This window comes from Oncorhynchus kisutch, linkage group LG14, assembly GCF_002021735.2.
Source record: "Oncorhynchus kisutch isolate 150728-3 linkage group LG14, Okis_V2, whole genome shotgun sequence".
NCBI lineage: Eukaryota > Metazoa > Chordata > Actinopteri > Salmoniformes > Salmonidae > Oncorhynchus > Oncorhynchus kisutch.
The window spans coordinates 80,051,005-80,069,436 of record NC_034187.2 but is presented as its reverse complement, the minus strand read 5'-3'; the positions used below and the strand labels follow the sequence as shown (position 1 = coordinate 80,069,436).

The 18,432-nt window shown below is 44.0% G+C and overlaps 1 protein-coding gene across 1 annotated transcript in view; it reads right to left on the bottom strand.

Moving 5' to 3' along the window:
- LOC109881187 (pumilio homolog 1-like) overlaps window positions 1-18,432 on the bottom strand; it is a 53,748-nt gene that overhangs the window by 2,706 nt on the left and 32,610 nt on the right. The window contains exons 12-19 of the mRNA XM_031789275.1: window positions 11,788-12,030; window positions 11,391-11,658; window positions 10,722-10,851; window positions 6,282-6,416; window positions 4,624-4,761; window positions 3,230-3,355; window positions 2,909-3,030; window positions 2,612-2,804 (exon numbers count right to left, since the gene is read on the bottom strand). Of these exons, the coding sequence (XP_031645135.1) occupies window positions 2,612-2,804; window positions 2,909-3,030; window positions 3,230-3,355; window positions 4,624-4,761; window positions 6,282-6,416; window positions 10,722-10,851; window positions 11,391-11,658; window positions 11,788-12,030 (1,355 nt within the window). The remainder of the gene's footprint in view (window positions 1-2,611; window positions 2,805-2,908; window positions 3,031-3,229; window positions 3,356-4,623; window positions 4,762-6,281; window positions 6,417-10,721; window positions 10,852-11,390; window positions 11,659-11,787; window positions 12,031-18,432) is intronic.

Here is an 18,432-nt window from a genome sequence, read left to right as displayed (position 1 = left end):
TAGAAATGATAGTCAAAGCTTTTCTTTTAGGCTATTTAGAGAGAAAAAAATAAGTCCTGGATGCTTTGCTAGCAATAGACAACATGAAATCTACAGGGGATGACCAATTAGATCCCGGGCTGCTTAAGTGGGCGGCACCCATCATTGCTGACCAATTAGATCCCGGGCTGCTTAAGTGAGCGGCGCCCATCATTGTTGGTTCAGAAAATATTCCAAAAGTATGGAAATCAGCTCGTGCTGTCACTCCATAAGGGTAGTGAGCTTAATAACGAATCGCCCCATTTCAAGGCTTCCTTGTCTAGCTAAGATGTACCAGAGAAATGCATTTGAATGTAAACCAATCAGGGTTTAGGCCTGGGCACAGCACCATTACAGCAACCACTTTAGTTTGATTTAACTAGGCAAGTCAGTTAAGAACAAATTCTTATTTACAAATTGTCCAAAACTACGTTGGAGGCGGCTTATGGTAGAGAAATGAACATTAAATTATCTGTCAACAGCTCTGGTGGACATTCCTGTAGTCAGAGTGCCAGTTGCACGCTCCCTTAAAACTAGAGATATCTGTGGCATTGGGTTGTGTGACAAAACTGTACATTTTATAGAGGCCTTTTATTGTTCCCAGCAAAAGGTGCACCTGTTCAGATAAAGGTTAAATACAACAAAAAAACTCCCAGTCGCTCAAACTACTCCACACCAGTCGCTCAAACTACTCCACACCAGTCGCTCAAACTACTTCACACCAGTCGCTCAAACTACTCCACACCAGTCGCTCAAACTACTCCACACCAGTCGCTCAAACTACTCCACACCAGTCGCTCAAACTACTCCACACCAGTCGCTCAAACTACTCCACACCAGTCGCTCAAACTACTCCACACCAGTCGCTCAAACTACTCCACACCAGTCGCTCAAACTACTCCACACCAGTCGCTCAAACTACTCACACCAGTCGCTCAAACTACTTCACACCAGTCGCTCAAACTACTCACACCAGTCGCTCAAACTACTTCACACCAGTCGCTCAAACTACTTCACACCAGTCGCTCAAACTACTCCACACCAGTCGCTCAAACTACTCCACACCAGTCGCTCAAACTACTCCACACCAGTCGCTCAAACTACTCCACACCAGTCGCTCAAACTACTCCACACCAGTCGCTCAAACTACTCCACACCAGTCGCTCAAACTACTCCACACCAGTCGCTCAAACTACTCCACACCAGTCGCTCAAACTACTCCACACCAGTCGCTCAAACTACTCCACACCAGTCGCTCAAACTACTCCACACCAGTCGCTCAAACTACTTCACACCAGTCGCTCAAACTACTTCACACCAGTCGCTCAAACTACTTCACACCAGTCGCTCAAACTACTTCACACCAGTCGCTCAAACTACTTCACACCAGTCGCTCAAACTACTTCACACCAGTCGCTCAAACTACTTCACACCAGTCGCTCAAACTACTTCACACCAGTCGCTCAAACTACTCCACACCAGTCGCTCAAACTACTCCACACCAGTCGCTCAAACTACTCCACACCAGTCGCTCAAACTACTCCACACCAGTCGCTCAAACTACTCCACACCAGTCGCTCAAACTACTTCACACCAGTCGCTCAAACTACTCCACACCAGTCGCTCAAACTACTCCACACCAGTCGCTCAAACTACTTCACACCAGTCGCTCAAACTACTCCACACCAGTCGCTCAAACTACTCCACACCAGTCGCTCAAACTACTCCAAACCAGTCGCTCAAACTACTCCACACCAGTCGCTCAAACTACTCCACACCAGTCGCTCAAACTACTCCACACCAGTCGCTCAAACTACTCCACACCAGTCGCTCAAACTACTTCACACCAGTCGCTCAAACTACTCCACACCAGTCGCTCAAACTACTTCACACCAGTCGCTCAAACTACTCCACACCAGTCGCTCAAACTACTTCACACCAGTCGCTCAAACTACTCCACACCAGTCGCTCAAACTACTCCACACCAGTCGCTCAAACTACTCCACACCAGTCGCTCAAACTACTCCACACCAGTCGCTCAAACTACTTCACACCAGTCGCTCAAACTACTCCACACCAGTCGCTCAAACTACTCCACACCAGTCGCTCAAACTACTTCACACCAGTCGCTCAAACTACTTCACACCAGTCGCTCAAACTACTTCACACCAGTCGCTCAAACTACTTCACACCAGTCGCTCAAACTACTTCACACCAGTCGCTCAAACTACTTCACACCAGTCGCTCAAACTACTTCACACCAGTCGCTCAAACTACTTCACACCAGTCGCTCAAACTACTTCACACCAGTCGCTCAAACTACTTCACACCAGTCGCTCAAACTACTTCACACCAGTCGCTCAAACTACTCCAAACCAGTCGCTCAAACTACTTCACACCAGTCGCTCAAACTACTCCACACCAGTCGCTCAAACTACTCCACACCAGTCGCTAAAACTACTTCACACCAGTCGCTCAAACTACTTCACACCAGTCGCTCAAACTACTTCACACCAGTCACTCAAACTACTCCAAACCAGTCGCTCAAACTACTTCACACCAGTCACTCAAACTACTTCACTACTTCACCTACCTTGTGCATGATGATCTTTCTCTGTGTGGGTTCGGCCACGTCAATCATTTTCTGCACCACGTAATTGGCATACTGGTCCTTCATCATGGTGTACAAGGCACTGTGAGGCCCCTCCGTCAGGCTACACACCTCGTCTATCAACACGGCCCGCTCTGCACGCGACGCATGGCTCACACACTTCTCCACTACATTACTGCATGGAGAGGGAGGGAGGGTTAACTAACTTAGTGACAAACGAAGGTGTACATTTAAAAAAAATATTTTATCAATATGATTCATTGATGTGTGTGTGTGTACCTGGCAAACTTGTGTTGGCTGAGCCCCAGTACGTTTCCTCTGATCTCAGCTACTATCTTACTCTTGTCCTCCGCTCTGCCGTGTTCTAGCACATGCTGGATCACATAGTTACCATACTGGTCCTAGCAGAGAGAGACAGAGGGAGAAACGGATACATTACACAGAGTTCTGCATTAACGTTAGCTACTTGGTGAAGCTGAACACTTGTTTCCACAAAGTTTCAAGTTCTAGACGTTTTTCAGCCTAAACCACGATACAGAAGGTCGGTGTGATGACAAATGTCCTCATCTTGACATCAGTAGTTTTGTGGACGTGTGCTACCTGCACCAGTTGTTCCGTGTGTTGGTGCAGCTCCTCCAGAATGGACAGGGTCTGGTCTGGAAGACAGTGTTCTAGAATACGCTGCATCACTCTGCAGCCGTAGGGGTGGGTGGAGAGGGCAAACACCTGCAGAGAGAGACACTTTATACACACAAACCTACACCTGCAGAGACACACACTTTATACACACAAACCTACACCTTCAAATCTTTGTTCACTCAAGTCACACACACACCAGTGAAAGACAGATGAAAGCCCATTCCTGATGACCTATTTAACCATCTAGACAAACAATCACTAACATTCACACAACTGACTATCTGATGGGTAGGAATGAAACATACAGGGAAAATAGAAGTGGAAATCCAAGAGCCCAATCAAATTTGACTGATACACAGACAATCTGTGTGTGTTATATAAACAACAATGTAGTCGTCTTCTCCAGCAGTCAAAACACAGGCTCAATATTCTCTTTAAAAACACACACACACACACACTACTACACACACACACACACACTACTACACACACACACACACTACTACACACACACACACACACACTACTACACACACACACACTACTACACACACACACACACACACACACACTACTACACACACACTACTACACACACACACACACACACACTACTACACACACACACACACACTACTACACACACACACACACACTACTACACACACACACACACACACACTACTACACACACACACACACACACTACTACACACACACACTACTACACACACACACTACTACTACACACACACACACTACTACACACACTACTACACACACTACTACACACACTACTACACACACACGCTTTATGCTAATTATGACATTTAGTCAGTGGATAAAAGATAGCTGCCGCTGGGCTGCAGTTGCCGTTACCATGGTGACCCACCTGTCCCCTGTAGGCGATGATGTGTGTGTGTGTGTGTGTGTGTGTGTGTGTCTCTCTGCAGGTGTTTGCCCTCTCTACTTACTTATTTGATCATTTGTTTCAGTGATTGAAAATCAGCAAGTCTTACTGAAAGGCAATGACATATTATGCATTTGCTCACACTTTGTCTGTGTGTGTGTGTGTGCGGTCACCCACCTGTCCTTTGTGGGCGATGAGGTGTGTTTGTGTCTGTGTGTGTGTGTGTGTGGTCGCGGTCACCCACCTGTCCTTTGTGGGCGATGAGGTGTGTGTGTGTCTGTGTGTGTGTGTGTGTGGTCGCGGTCACCCACCTGTCCTTTGTGGGCGATGAGGTGTGTGTGTGTCTGTGTGTGTGTGTGTGTGGTCGCGGTCACCCACCTGTCCTTTGTGGGCGATGAGGTGTGTGTGTGTCTGTGTGTGTTTGTGTGTGGTCGCGGTCACCCACCTGTCCCTTGAAGGCGTCGATGATGAAATGTAACGCGTGGGGCTGAACACACTCGATACACTTCTGCACCACGTGGTTGCCGTTCTGATCCTTCACACACTTCAACACATGACCGTCCAACTCCCGTACCATCTCACTCTGCAACACACACACACACACACACACACACACACACACACAGGGTTTCACAAACACACGGTTACATCAAATACTTTGAGGTCAAAAATTTGCATTTCTCAAAAACGCAAGAATCAAAACAACAACAAAAAAACTCTGCATTTAAACCATTTCACCTGCGTTTCATATTGAAAGTCAACTCAATAGTGATCAGGAAATTATAGTTCTCCTTTCACAGAAAAATACTTCAGTTCAACTCGGCAGAAAATAGGTTCCTTTTCATCAGACGACAACAGAAGTGGCAGCTACACAAGTACAATGAACAGTCGTTTTCCCCCAAAACGATGCATAGCCATCATATTTCTACTGTGTTGATTAAAGTTCATCTTAAATTTTACTGTAGATAATAAGTAGGCTTATTATCTACAGGGAAAAGTAGGCTACACAGAGAAAAGTACCAGAGAAAAGTAGGCTACACAGAGAAAAGTAGGCTACACAGAGAAAAGTACCAGAGAAAAGTAGGCTACACAGAGAAAAGTACCAGAGAAAAGTAGGCTACACAGAGAAAAGTACCAGAGAAAAGTAGGCTACACAGAGAAAAGTACCAGAGAAAAGTAGGCTACACAGAGAAAAGTACCAGAGAAAAGTAGGCTACACAGAGAAAAGTACCAGAGAAAAGTAGGCTACACAGAGAAAAGTAGGCTACACAGAGAAAAGTACCAGGGAAAAGTAGGCTACACAGAGAAAAGTAGGCTACACAGGGAAAAGTAGGCTACACAGAGAAAAGTACCAGGGAAAAGTAGGCTACACAGAGAAAAGTACCAGGGAAAAGTAGGCTACACAGAGAAAAGTACCAGGGAAAAGTAGGCTACACAGAGAAAAGTACCAGGGAAAAGTAGGCTACACAGAGAAAAGTACCAGGGAAAAGTGCCGACACAGAGCGCGGTCTGCTGATAAAACGTTGGTGAATTCTCATCGGAGTGGAGAAGTGCAACTGAAGCACAAGAGTCTGACGCCTTGACTGACGCATAAATTACAATAAGAACTATTTTAGATCTGCGTTTACAAAACACAGCAAGATATTGCTTATGCGTTTGACCTTTTTCCTCTCCGCGGAAAAAAAGAAGAAGATTTTTGTTCTTTGAGGAATTGATTTTTTGTAATAACCAGGATTAACAGTCTGACACGTACAAGCATATTTATCCTCTTAATAAAACAACACCGCTGTCTGACTAGCGTCTAGTGTAGTTGTTTTTACGAGGCACATCACTTAAGAACAAATTCTTAAATTTACAATGACGGCCTATCCCGGACGACGCTGGGCCAATTGTGCGCCGCCCTATGGGACTCCCAATCACGGCCGGTTGTGATACAGCCTGGATTGTAGTGATGCCTCTTGCACTGGGTGCCTTAGACCGCTGCACCTGACTCTACACACACCTTACTGTTTGTGTGAATATGAACAGTAACAGAAGCACAGGCTTCTCGTACACAATGTGTGTGAGCACACACGCGCACACACACAGCAGTTGAATACGTACTATAACTTGTTGGTCTGAGGGGATGAACTCCAGCGCCTTCTGTATGACTCTACAGCCATACATCTGAAGGGCCAGAGACAGGACATGACCCCTGATCCTCTCAGCTACAGCCAGCTTCTGGTCCACACTGCCAAACTACAGAGAGAGAGAGACAGAGAGAGAGACAGAGAGAGAGACAGACAGAGACACACAGAGAGACACACAGAGAGACACAGAGACAGAGAGAGAGACAGACAGAGAGAGAGACAGACAGAGAGAGAGACAGAAACAGAGACACAGAGAGAGACACAGAGACAGAGAGAGAGACAGAGAGAGAGACAGACAGAGAGAGAGACAGAGACAGAGACACAGAGACACAGAGAGAGACAGAAACAGAGAAACAGAGAGACACAGAGAGAGACAGAAACAGAGAAACAGAGAGACACAGAGAGAGAGAGAGAGACACAGACACAGACAGAGAGAGAGAACAGTTAACACACTTTTGGATGTAGCTGGCAAAACACACAAACAATTTACACTAGAGGTCGACCGATTAATTAGGGACGATTTCAAGTTTTCATAACAATTTTTTTTTTTACACCTTTAATCTTTATTTAACGAGGCAAGTCAGTTAAGAACACATTCTTATTTTCAATGGCGGCCTAGGAACGGTGGATTAACTGCCTTGTTCAGGGGCAGAACGACAGATTTTCACCTTGTCAGCTCGGGGGATTCAATCTTGCAACCTTACAGTTAACTAGTCCAACGCTCTAACCACCTGATTACATTGCACTCCACGAGGAGCCTGCCTGTTACGCGAATGCAGTAAGCCAAGGTAAGTTGCTAGCTAGCATTAAACTTACCTTATAAAAAACAATCAATCATAATCACTAGTTATAACTACACATGGTTGATGATATGACTAGTTTATCTAGCGTGTCCTGCGTTGCATATAATCGATGCGGTGCATATCGTTGCTCCAATGTGTACCTAACCATAAACATCAATGCCTTTCTTAAAATCAATACACACAAGTATACATTTTTATACCTGCATATTTAGTTCATATTGCCTGCTAACATTCATTTATTTTAACTAGGTAAATTGTGTCACTTCTCTTGCAACAGAGTCAGGGTATATGCAGCAGTTTGGGCCACCTGGCTCGTTGCGAACTGTGTGAAGACTATTTCTTCCTAACAAAGACAGCCAACTTCGCCAAACGTGGGATGATTTAACAAAAGCGCATTTGTGAAAAAAAGCACAGACGTTGAACGTACCTAACCATTTAAAAAAAAAAAAATTACCTTTATTTTACTAGGCAAGTCAGTTAAGAACAAATTCTTATTTTCAATGACGGCCTAGGAACAGTGGGTTAACTGCCTGTTCAGGGGCAGAACGACAGATTTGTACCTTGTCAGCTCGGGGATTTGAACTTGCAACCTTCCGGTTACTAGTCCAACGCTCTAACCACTAGGCTACGCTGCCGCCCCATATACATCAATGCCTTTCTTAAAATCAATACACAGAAGTATGTATTTTTAAACCTGCATATTTAGCTAAAAGAAATCCAGGTTAGCAGGCAATATTAACCAGGTGAAATTGTGTCACTTCTCTTGCGTTCATTGCACGCAGAGTCAGCGTATATGCAACAGTTTGGGCTGCCTGGCTCATTGGCTCATTGCCAGAATTTTACGTAATTATGACATAATATTGAAGGTTGTACAATGTAACAGGAATATTTAGACTTAGGGATGCCACCCGTTAGATAAAATACAGAACGGTTCCATATTTCACTGAAATAATAAATGTTTTGTTTTCGAAATGATAGTTTCCGGATTCGACCATATTAATGACCAAAGGCTCGTATTTCTGTGTGTTATTATATTATAATTAAGTCTATGATTTGATATTTGATAGAGCAGTCTGACTGAGTGGTGGTAGGCAGCAACAGGCTCGTAAGCATTCATTCAAACAGCACTTTAGTGCGTTTTGCCAGCAGCTCTTCGCCGTGCTTCAAGCATTGAGCTGTTTATGACTTCAAGCCTATCAACTCCCGAGATTAGGTTGGTGTAACTTAAGTGAAATGGCTAGCTAGTTAGCGGGGAGCGCGCTAATAGCGTTTCAAACGTCACTCGCTCTGAGACTTGGAGTGGTTGTTCCCCTTGCTCTGCATGGGTAACGCTGCTTCGAGGGTGGCTGTTGTCGATGTGTTCCTGGTTCGAGCCCAGGGAGGAGCGAGGAGAGGGACGGAAGCTGTACTGTTACACTGGCAATACTAAAGTGCCTATAAGAACATCCAATAGTCAAAAGGTACATAAAATACAAATGGTATAGAGAGCAAAAGTCCTATAATAACTACAACCTAAAACTTCTTACCTGGGAATATTGAAGACTCATGTTAAAAGGAACCACCAGCTTTCATATGTTCTCATGTTCTGAGCAAGGAACTGAAACGGTAGCTTTCTTACATAGCACATATTGCACTTTTACTTTCTTCTCCAACACTTTGTTTTTGCATTATTTAAACCAAATTGAACATGTTTCATTATTTATTTGAGGCTAAATTGATTTTTATTGGTGTATTATATTAAGTTAAAATAAGTGTTCATTCAGTAATTGCCATTATTACAAATACATTTGTATTAAAAAATATATATATATATATATTTATCGGTATAATCGGTATCGGCGTTGAAAAATCATAATCGGTCGACCTCTAATTTACACACAGACACAGGCCTGTTACAAATCAGACAACTCAAAGAACTTCTGGAGAACCTACCTGGCAAACAACTAAATACACCCCACCAACACATGGGTCTGATACAAACACGTGCTGAAAATACACTGAGTGTAAAAAAACATTGATTGGGGATCAATGAAATGGGGTATACTGAGTAGACTGATACCCCATGTCATTGATCCTCAACCCTTACTGAGTAGACTGATACCCCATGTCATTGATCCTCAACCCCTACTGAGTAGACTGATACCCCTTGTCATTGATCCACAATCCATACTGAGTAGACTGATACCCCATGTCATTGATCCTCAACCCCTACTGAGTAGACTGATACCCCATGTCATTGATCCACAATCCATACTGAGTAGACTGATACCCCATGTCATTGATCCACAATCCATACTGAGTAGACTGATACCCCATGTCATTGATCCACAATCCATACTGAGTAGACTGATACCCCATGTCATTGATCCACAATCCATAGGTAAGGCTGTAGGGTGCAATAAGTATTCCCTCCCAATGCTATTCTAAAAGTCTAATACATCCAGTGTGGTTTCAACAGGTTGTCAAATTAACAAATTGTCTTTTGTTGATTTTATATAACATTCCAACCTCGTTTAACATGATCTATTCAATTATGGCACAATACTACTATTTGTATTAATTTGCATCACTGTCAATGACAAACTTTTATTTTGAAGGCTAACTACAAAGTCCACTATTGTGGCTAATCGTTATTGTTGCTAGCTTCACATAGATGGGTCCGACCACCATTAATCAAATGTTGATTAAGAGTATAAATGTTTTATAAAATGTATAAATTTAATAAAACTACATTTATAATTTCTTATAAATTAGCTAGCTAGCTAACTATAGCTACTGAAATAGATTATGTCGTTTTACTATGTTTTTGGGGAAGAACATTGTTTGCATCCATGAGCTAGCTAGCTTTTTTTTTTATGACCAGCACTGTAGGTGCGCGAGACAACTTTACCAGCATCATAGCATACAGCATCATAGCATACAGCATCATAGCCAACGTATCAATGAATCGTTGTGACATATGAAATACGAGTGACAGTGTAATCAATGTGTAATAACTACGTAACACATGTATGAACGCGGTCAACTATTATGTGACGTGCAGTCATACTCCGGTCCGGATTGGTCAAATAGTGGATCTTTTTTTTCACACGCAATGACCCAAACGGCGTTCCATAGAAATCCTGGTTGAGAATGAAACGACTGAACAACGAAACAGCGCAGCAAGTTAAGTGACATAAATAGATTTTTGATTATGTTTCACTGGTAATGGGGACATACGTAAATGACAACAAAATAACATTTTGGTCTGTGTGTGTGTGTGTGTGTGTGTGTGTAACCTTTATTTAACTAGGCAAGTCAGATAAGAACAAATTACAATGACAGCCTATCCCGGCCAAACCCGGACGACGCTGGGCCAATTGTGCGCCACCTTATGGGACTCCCAATCACAGCCAGATTGTGATACAGCCTAGAATCGAACCAGGGACTGTAGTGACACCTCCTGCACTGCCTTAGACCCCCACGTCCATGTGTGTGTTAACTATTTAACTGTACTAGAATATTTAAAAGGCCACTAAAATTAAAAAATATTGGTATCAGGGTTTTTTTTTTGGCAAAGAAAATATTGGATATCGGTATCGGTGCATCACTAATACTCCGTGTACACACACCTCAAAGAACTTCTGGATGACGTAGTTTCCAAAGACATCGACCATGAGTTGATAGGCAGCCTGGAGGATCTCACTGAACACCAGCTGACGCTCCGCTGAGCTGGCCCTCTCCAACTTCAACTGGATGAACCTGGAGATTCACAACACTCAAATTAAAATGTTCCTATATTTACTCACAGGGATAAAGAGAGAGAAAGAGATGAGAGAGAGGGAGATGAGGATAATGAAGGAGGGGGGCAGACAACATCTGGACTCAATCAATAATGATAAAAGACAGTAGGTCGGAGGTTTGGTACCAAGGTTTTGGTATTGGGCAGGGATGATGAGATTGTTTGTGCTATATTGCTGTGACACATTTTTTTAATATGGCCATAGGTGTGTGTCTCTACCGGAACTCCATGATGTGTGTGTCTCTACCTGAACTCCATGATGTGTGTGTCTCTACCTGAACTCCATGATGTGTGTGTCTCTACCTGAACTCCATGATGTGTGTGTCTCTACCTGAACTCCATGATGTGTGTGTCTCTACCTGAACTCCATGATGTGTGTCTCTCTACCTGAACTCCATGATGTGTGTGTCTCTACCTGAACTCCATGATGTGTGTGTCTCTACCTGAACTCCATGATGTGTGTGTCTCTACCTGAACTCCATGATGTGTGTGTCTCTACCTGCTGCCGTGTTGATCCTGACTGAACTCCATGATGTGCCCAGCAATCTCTCTCAGCTGCAGGTTGGGGTAGCGGTTGTTCCGGAAGTCTTCCAGAAGCCGGCTCCGCCCTGACGGCATCACATCCGACATTCCGTAACGTAGCCGTGACGACGGGAAGAGCTGGCTGCTGGGAGAGAAGAGGGAGGAGCCAGAACTGGCGCTGCGATACTTCGCCTCCGCCCCCGGAGCAGCAGATATGAAACGACCGCTGCCATTGGTCAGACCTCCTGTGGGAGGGTTTCAGAGAGGAGGTTAGTGCTGATTGGACATAATAATAACCATGATAAAATGTTATAACCACAAAAATACACTGCAAGTTTTATGTCAGCATGGTAACAACAGACCTCGTCACTCACCCAGGTTGAGGTTGGATGAGGAGCTGTGATTGGACAGAGAGGGGGGTGGAGTTAGGGAGTGGGAGGGGCCTTGGTTGGGCAGAGGCATTCCGACCGGCCCGGGGGAGGAGCTAAAGCCCAGGGTTCCGTTGTAGAACCCCCCGTGGCCAATGGGAGTGAGGCTGGACTGCGTGCGTTTGTACAAGTCACTAGTGCCAGTCAGAGAGTCACGACGAGAACCACTCCCACCACTGGAGTTAGCCACTGGAGGGAGACAGAGAGACCATTAACACACAGAGTTGACCAGTAGAGGGAGCTACACACACAGACACATAGATAAGTCAGAAAGCTTCAGACAGTTGAACAGAAATAGTGAGAAGCATTTCCATTAGGGATGGGCATTTGAAATGATTTCATTTTTTTTACAGGTATTTCGACTATCTGAAAAAACTATGATATTATTCTAACAGTCGGTCCTCCCGAGTGGCACAGTGGTCTAAGGCACTGCATCACAGTGTTAGCTGTGCCACTAAAGATCCCGGCCGCAACAGGGACACCCATGGGGCGGTGCACAATAGGCCCAGCGTCGTCCTGGTTATGGGAGGGTTTGTCTGGCAGGGATGTTCTTGTCCCATCGCGCTCTAGTGACTCCTGTGGTGGTCCGGGCGCAATGCACACCGACACGTCGCCAGGTGTACGGTGTTTCCTCCGACACATTGGTGCGGCTGGCTTCCGGGTTAAGAGTGCATTGTGTCAAGAAGCAGTGCGGCTTGGCTGGGTTGTGTTTCGGAGGACACATGGCTCTCGACCTTCGCCTCTCCCGAGTCCATAATTTCATGTAATTTCATCTTGCATTGATTAGAACTCAAATTGGTGGTGAATGGCACTGGAGGGAATACAGTACGTTTTGCGGGTTCCTGACCAAATTGCGCTATTTTGTGTGTTTTTTGTGCTGAGCTTTACATCTTTTGTACATAATGTTTCCCACATCATTTTCTATGACTGAAAATAGCTTCTGGACATCCGAACAGCGATAACTAACCTCGATTTGGAAGAGTACTTCTACTTCAATGAGTCAGAGGCAAAATACATTAATTATTCCGGACCAGGCCCAAATTCCCGACACTTGAAGGAGACAACGCAATAGAGGCTGGCGTGTGAGATACCTGACAACACAACAACAGAGAGTGGAAAAATTGCCTCTACCCTCCGTTCTATTGGTGAACGTGTAATCACTGGAGAATAAACTGGATGAGTTCCATTCCAGACTGATCTGAAGACCTGTAATATCCTGTTTCTCAGTCGTGACAAAACAAGGACATTGTAAATATAAATCTAGCTGGTTTTTCTATTGGCAGGACGGCACGGCAGCATCGGGAAAGCTCAGGTGAGGGGGTGTCTCTCAGTTATCAGCTGGTGCGCAATCTCTAATATCAAGGAAGACTCGAGGTTTGACTCGCGGTTCTGCTCGCCTAAGTTAGAATACCTCATGATGAGCTGTAGACTATAATATTTATTAAAATAGTTTATATTTCTAGTAGCTGTCTATTTACCACCACAAGTTGATGATGGCACTAAGACCGGACTCAACGAGCTATTTTGGGCCATAAGCAAACAAGAAAATACTCAGGCGGCGCTCCTAGTGGCCGGTTACTTAAATGCAGGAAAACTGAAATCCGTTTGACCTCATTTCTACCAGCATGTCACCTGTGCAACTAGAGGCGAAAAGCCTCCAGATCACCTTTACTTCACACAGACTCGCATAGAAAGCACTCCCTCCATTTGGCAAATCTGACCAAAAACTGGTCCGATGAAGCGGATGCTAAGCTACATGACTGTTTTGCTAGCACAGATTGGAATATGTTCTGGGATTCATCCGATGGCATTGAGGAGTTTTACCACATGAATAAGTGCATCGACGACATCTTCTCCACAGTGACCGTACGTACATTTCCCAACCAGAAGCCATGGATTACAGGCAACAACATCTGCACTGAGCTAAAGGCAAGAGCTGCCGCTTTCAAGGAGCGGGACACTAATCCGGACGCTTATAAGAAAACCTGCTATAACCTCCGATGAACCATCAAACACGCAGTGTCAATACAGGACAAAGAAAGAATACTACCTACACCGGCTTTGATGCTCATCGGATGTGGCACGGCTTGTAAACTATTACGGACTACAAAAGGAAACCCAGCCGCGAGTTGTCCAGTGGCGCGAGCCTACCAGACGAGATAAATAAATTATATGCTCGCCCCAACGCTAGCAACACTGAACCGTGCTCTTCCGGACGACTGTGTGATCACGCTCTCCGTAGCCGATGTGAGCAAAATCCTATAAATAGGTTAACATCCTGGGGACAAAATACCAGGATGCATACTCAGAACACGCACTGATCAGCTGGCAAGTGTCTTCACTGACATTTTCAACCTCTCCCTGTCGGAGTCTGTAATAACTACATGTTTCAAGCAGACCACCATAGTCCCTGTACCCAAGAACGCCAAGGTAACCTGACTAAACGACATTCGCCCCGTAGCACTCACGTCTGTAGCCATGAAATACTGGTCATGGCTCACATCAACACCATCATCCCAGACACCCTGGACCCACTTTAATTTGCATACCACCCCAACGAATCCACATATGACACAATATCTAGTGCTCTCCAAACTTCCCTTTCCCACCTGGACAAAAGGAAAACCTACGTGAGAATGCTGTTCATTTGACTACAGCTCGGCGTTCACCACCAGTGCCCTCATCACTAAGCTAAGGATCCTGGAATTAACTGGATCCTGGACGGGGAGCACCAAGGTTGTGATGGTAGGCAACAACACATCCACCATGCTGACCCTCAACATGGAAGCCCATCGGGGGTGAATATTCCATCCCCTCCTGTACTCCCTGTTCTCACACGACTGCATAGCCGCGCACGACTCCAGGCCCGATCACCGACGACGATGAGACAACCTATAGGGAGGTGGTGCCAGGAAAACAACCTCTCCCTCAACGTCAGTAAGACCAAGGAGCTGAATGTGGACTACAGGAAACAGAGGTCCGAGCACGTCCCCATCCACATCGACGGGGCTGCAGTGGAGCAGGTAGGGAGGAAGGCCCTAAAAAGAGCAAGGCCCTAAAAAGTGTCAAGGACTCCAGCTACCAAATCAGACAGTTCTCTCGGCTACCCCAAGGCAAATTGGTACCGATGCACCAAGTCTGGAACCAACAGGACCCTGAACAGCTTCTACCCCCAAGCCATGAGACTGCTAAATAGTTAGTATTCTGTTGCCTAGTCACTTTACCCCTACCAACAGTATACTGCTGTTACTGTCTATTATCTATCCTTTACCCCTACCTACAGTATACTGCTGTTACTGTCTATTATCTATCCTTTACCCCTACCTACAGTACACTGCTGTTACTGTCTATTATCTATCCTTTACCCCTACCTACAGTATACTGCTGTTACTGTCTATTATCTATCCTTTACCCCTACCTACAGTATACTGCTGTTACTGTCTATTATCTATCCTTTACCCCTACCTACAGTATACTGCTGTTACTGTCTATTATCTATCCTTTACCCCTACCTATAGTATACTGCTGTTACTGTGTATTATCTATCCTTTACCCCTACCTACAGTATACTGCTGTTACTGTCTATTATCTATCCTTTACCCCTACCTACAGTATACTGCTGTTACTGTCTATTATCTATCCTTTACCCCTACCTACAGTATACTGCTGTTACTGTCTATTATCTATCCTTTACCCCTACCTACAGTATACTGCTGTTACTGTCTATTATCTATCCCTTACCCCTACCAACAGTATACTGCTGTTACTGTCTATTATCTATCCTTTACCCCTACCTACAGTATAGTGCTGTTACTGTCTATTATCTATCCTTTACCCCTACCTACAGTATACTGCTGTTACTGTCTATTATCTATCCTTTACCCCTACCTACAGTACACTGCTGTTACTGTCTATTATCTATCCTTTACCCCTACCTACAGTATACTGCTGTTACTGTCTATTATCTATCCTTTACCCCTACCTACAGTATACTGCTGTTACTGTCTATTATCTATCCTTTACCCCTACCTACAGTATACTGCTGTTACTGTCTATTATCTATCCTTTACCCCTACCAACAGTATACTGCTGTTACTGTCTATTATCTATCCTTTACCCCTACCTACAGTATACTGCTGTTACTGTCTATTATCTATCCTTTACCCCTACCTACAGTATACTGCTGTTACTGTCTATTATCTATCCTTTACCCCTACCAACAGTATACTGCTGTTACTGTCTATTATCTATCCTTTACCCCTACCTACAGTATACTGCTGTTACTGTCTATTATCTATCCTTTACCCCTACCTACAGTATACTGCTGTTACTGTCTATTATCTATCCTTTACCCCTACCTACAGTATACTGCTGTTACTGTCTATTATCTATCCTTTACCCCTACCAACAGTATACTGCTGTTACTGTCTATTATCTATCCTTTACCCCTACCTACAGTATACTGCTGTTACTGTCTATTATCTATCCTTTACCCCTACCTACAGTATACTGCTGTTACTGTCTATTATCTATCCTTTACCCCTACCTACAGTATACTGCTGTTACTGTCTATTATCTATCCTTTACCCCTACCTACAGTATACTGCTGTTACTGTCTATTATCTATCCTTTACCCCTACCTACAGTATACTGCTGTTACTGTCTATTATCTATCCTTTACCCCTACCTACAGTATACTGCTGTTACTGTCTATTATCTATCCTTTACCCCTACCTACAGTATACTGCTGTTACTGTCTATTATCTATCCTTTACCCCTACCTACAGTATACTGCTGTTACTGTCTATTATCTATCCTTTACCCCTACCTACAGTATACTGCTGTTACTGTCTATTATCTATCCTTTACCCCTACCTACAGTATACTGCTGTTACTGTCTATTATCTATCCTTTACCCCTACCTACAGTATAGTGCTGTTACTGTCTATTATCTATCCTTTACCCCTACCTACAGTATACTGCTGTTACTGTCTATTATCTATCCTTTACCCCTACCTACAGTATACTGCTGTTACTGTCTATTATCTATCCTTTACCCCTACCTACAGTATACTGCTGTTACTGTCTATTATCTATCCTTTACCCCTACCTATAGTATACTGCTGTTACTGTGTATTATCTATCCTTTACCCCTACCTACAGTATACTGCTGTTACTGTCTATTATCTATCCTTTACCCCTACCTACAGTATACTGCTGTTACTGTCTATTATCTATCCTTTACCCCTACCTACAGTATACTGCTGTTACTGTCTATTATCTATCCTTTACCCCTACCTACAGTATACTGCTGTTACTGTGTATTATCTATCCTTTACCCCTACCTACAGTATACTGCTGTTACTGTCTATTATCTATCCTTTACCCCTACCTACAGTATACTGCTGTTACTGTCTATTATCTATCCTTTACCCCTACCTACAGTATACTGCTGTTACTGTCTATTATCTATCCTTTACCCCTACCTACAGTATACTGCTGTTACTGTCTATTATCTATCCTTTACCCCTACCTACAGTATACTGCTGTTACTGTCTATTATCTATCCTTTACCCCTACCTACAGTATACTGCTGTTACTGTCTATTATCTATCCTTTACCCCTACCTACAGTATACTGCTGTTACTGTGTATTATCTGTTCTGTTGTCTAGTCACTTCACCAGCAAAGAAATCAGCAAAGACCTCAGAAAAATTGTAGACCTCCACAAGTCTGGTTCATCCTTGGGAGCAATTTCCAAACACCTGAAGGTACCACGTTCATCTGTACAAACAATAGTACGCAAGTATAAACACCATGGGACCACGCAGCCGTCATACCGCTCAGGAAGGAGACGCGTTCTGTCTCCTAGAGATGAACGTACTTTGGTTCGAAAAATGCTAATCATTCCCAGAAGAACAGCAAAGGACCTTGTGAAGATGCTGGAGGAAACAGGTACAAAAGTATCTATATCCACAGTAAAACGAGTCCTATATCGACATAACCCGAAAGGCCGCTCAGAGAGGAAGAAGCCACTGCTCCAAAACCACCATGAAAAAAGACAGACTTCGGTTTGCAACTGCACATGGGGACAAAGATCGTACTTTTTGGAGAAATGTCCTCTGGTCTGATGAAACAAAAATAGAACTGTTTGGCCATAATGACCATTGTTATGTTTGGAGGAATAAGGGGGAGGCTTGCAGGCCGAAGAACACCAACAAAGTCAAGGTATTGGAGTGGCCATCACAAAGCCCAGACCTTTATCCCATGGACAATTTGCGAGCAAAACTGAAAAAGCATGTGTGAGCAAGGAGGCCTACAAACCTGACTCAGTTACACCAGCTCTGTCATGAGGAATGGACCAAAATTCACCCAACTAATTTTGGGAAGCTTGTGGAAGGCTACCCAAAACGTTTGACCCAAATTAAACAATTTACAGGCAATGCTACCAAATACTAATTGAGTGTATGTAAACTTCTGACTTACTGGGAATGTGATGAAAGAAATAAAAGCTGAAATAAATCATTCTCTCTACTATTATTCTGACATTTAACATTCCTAAAATAAAGTGGTGATCCTAACTGACCTAAAA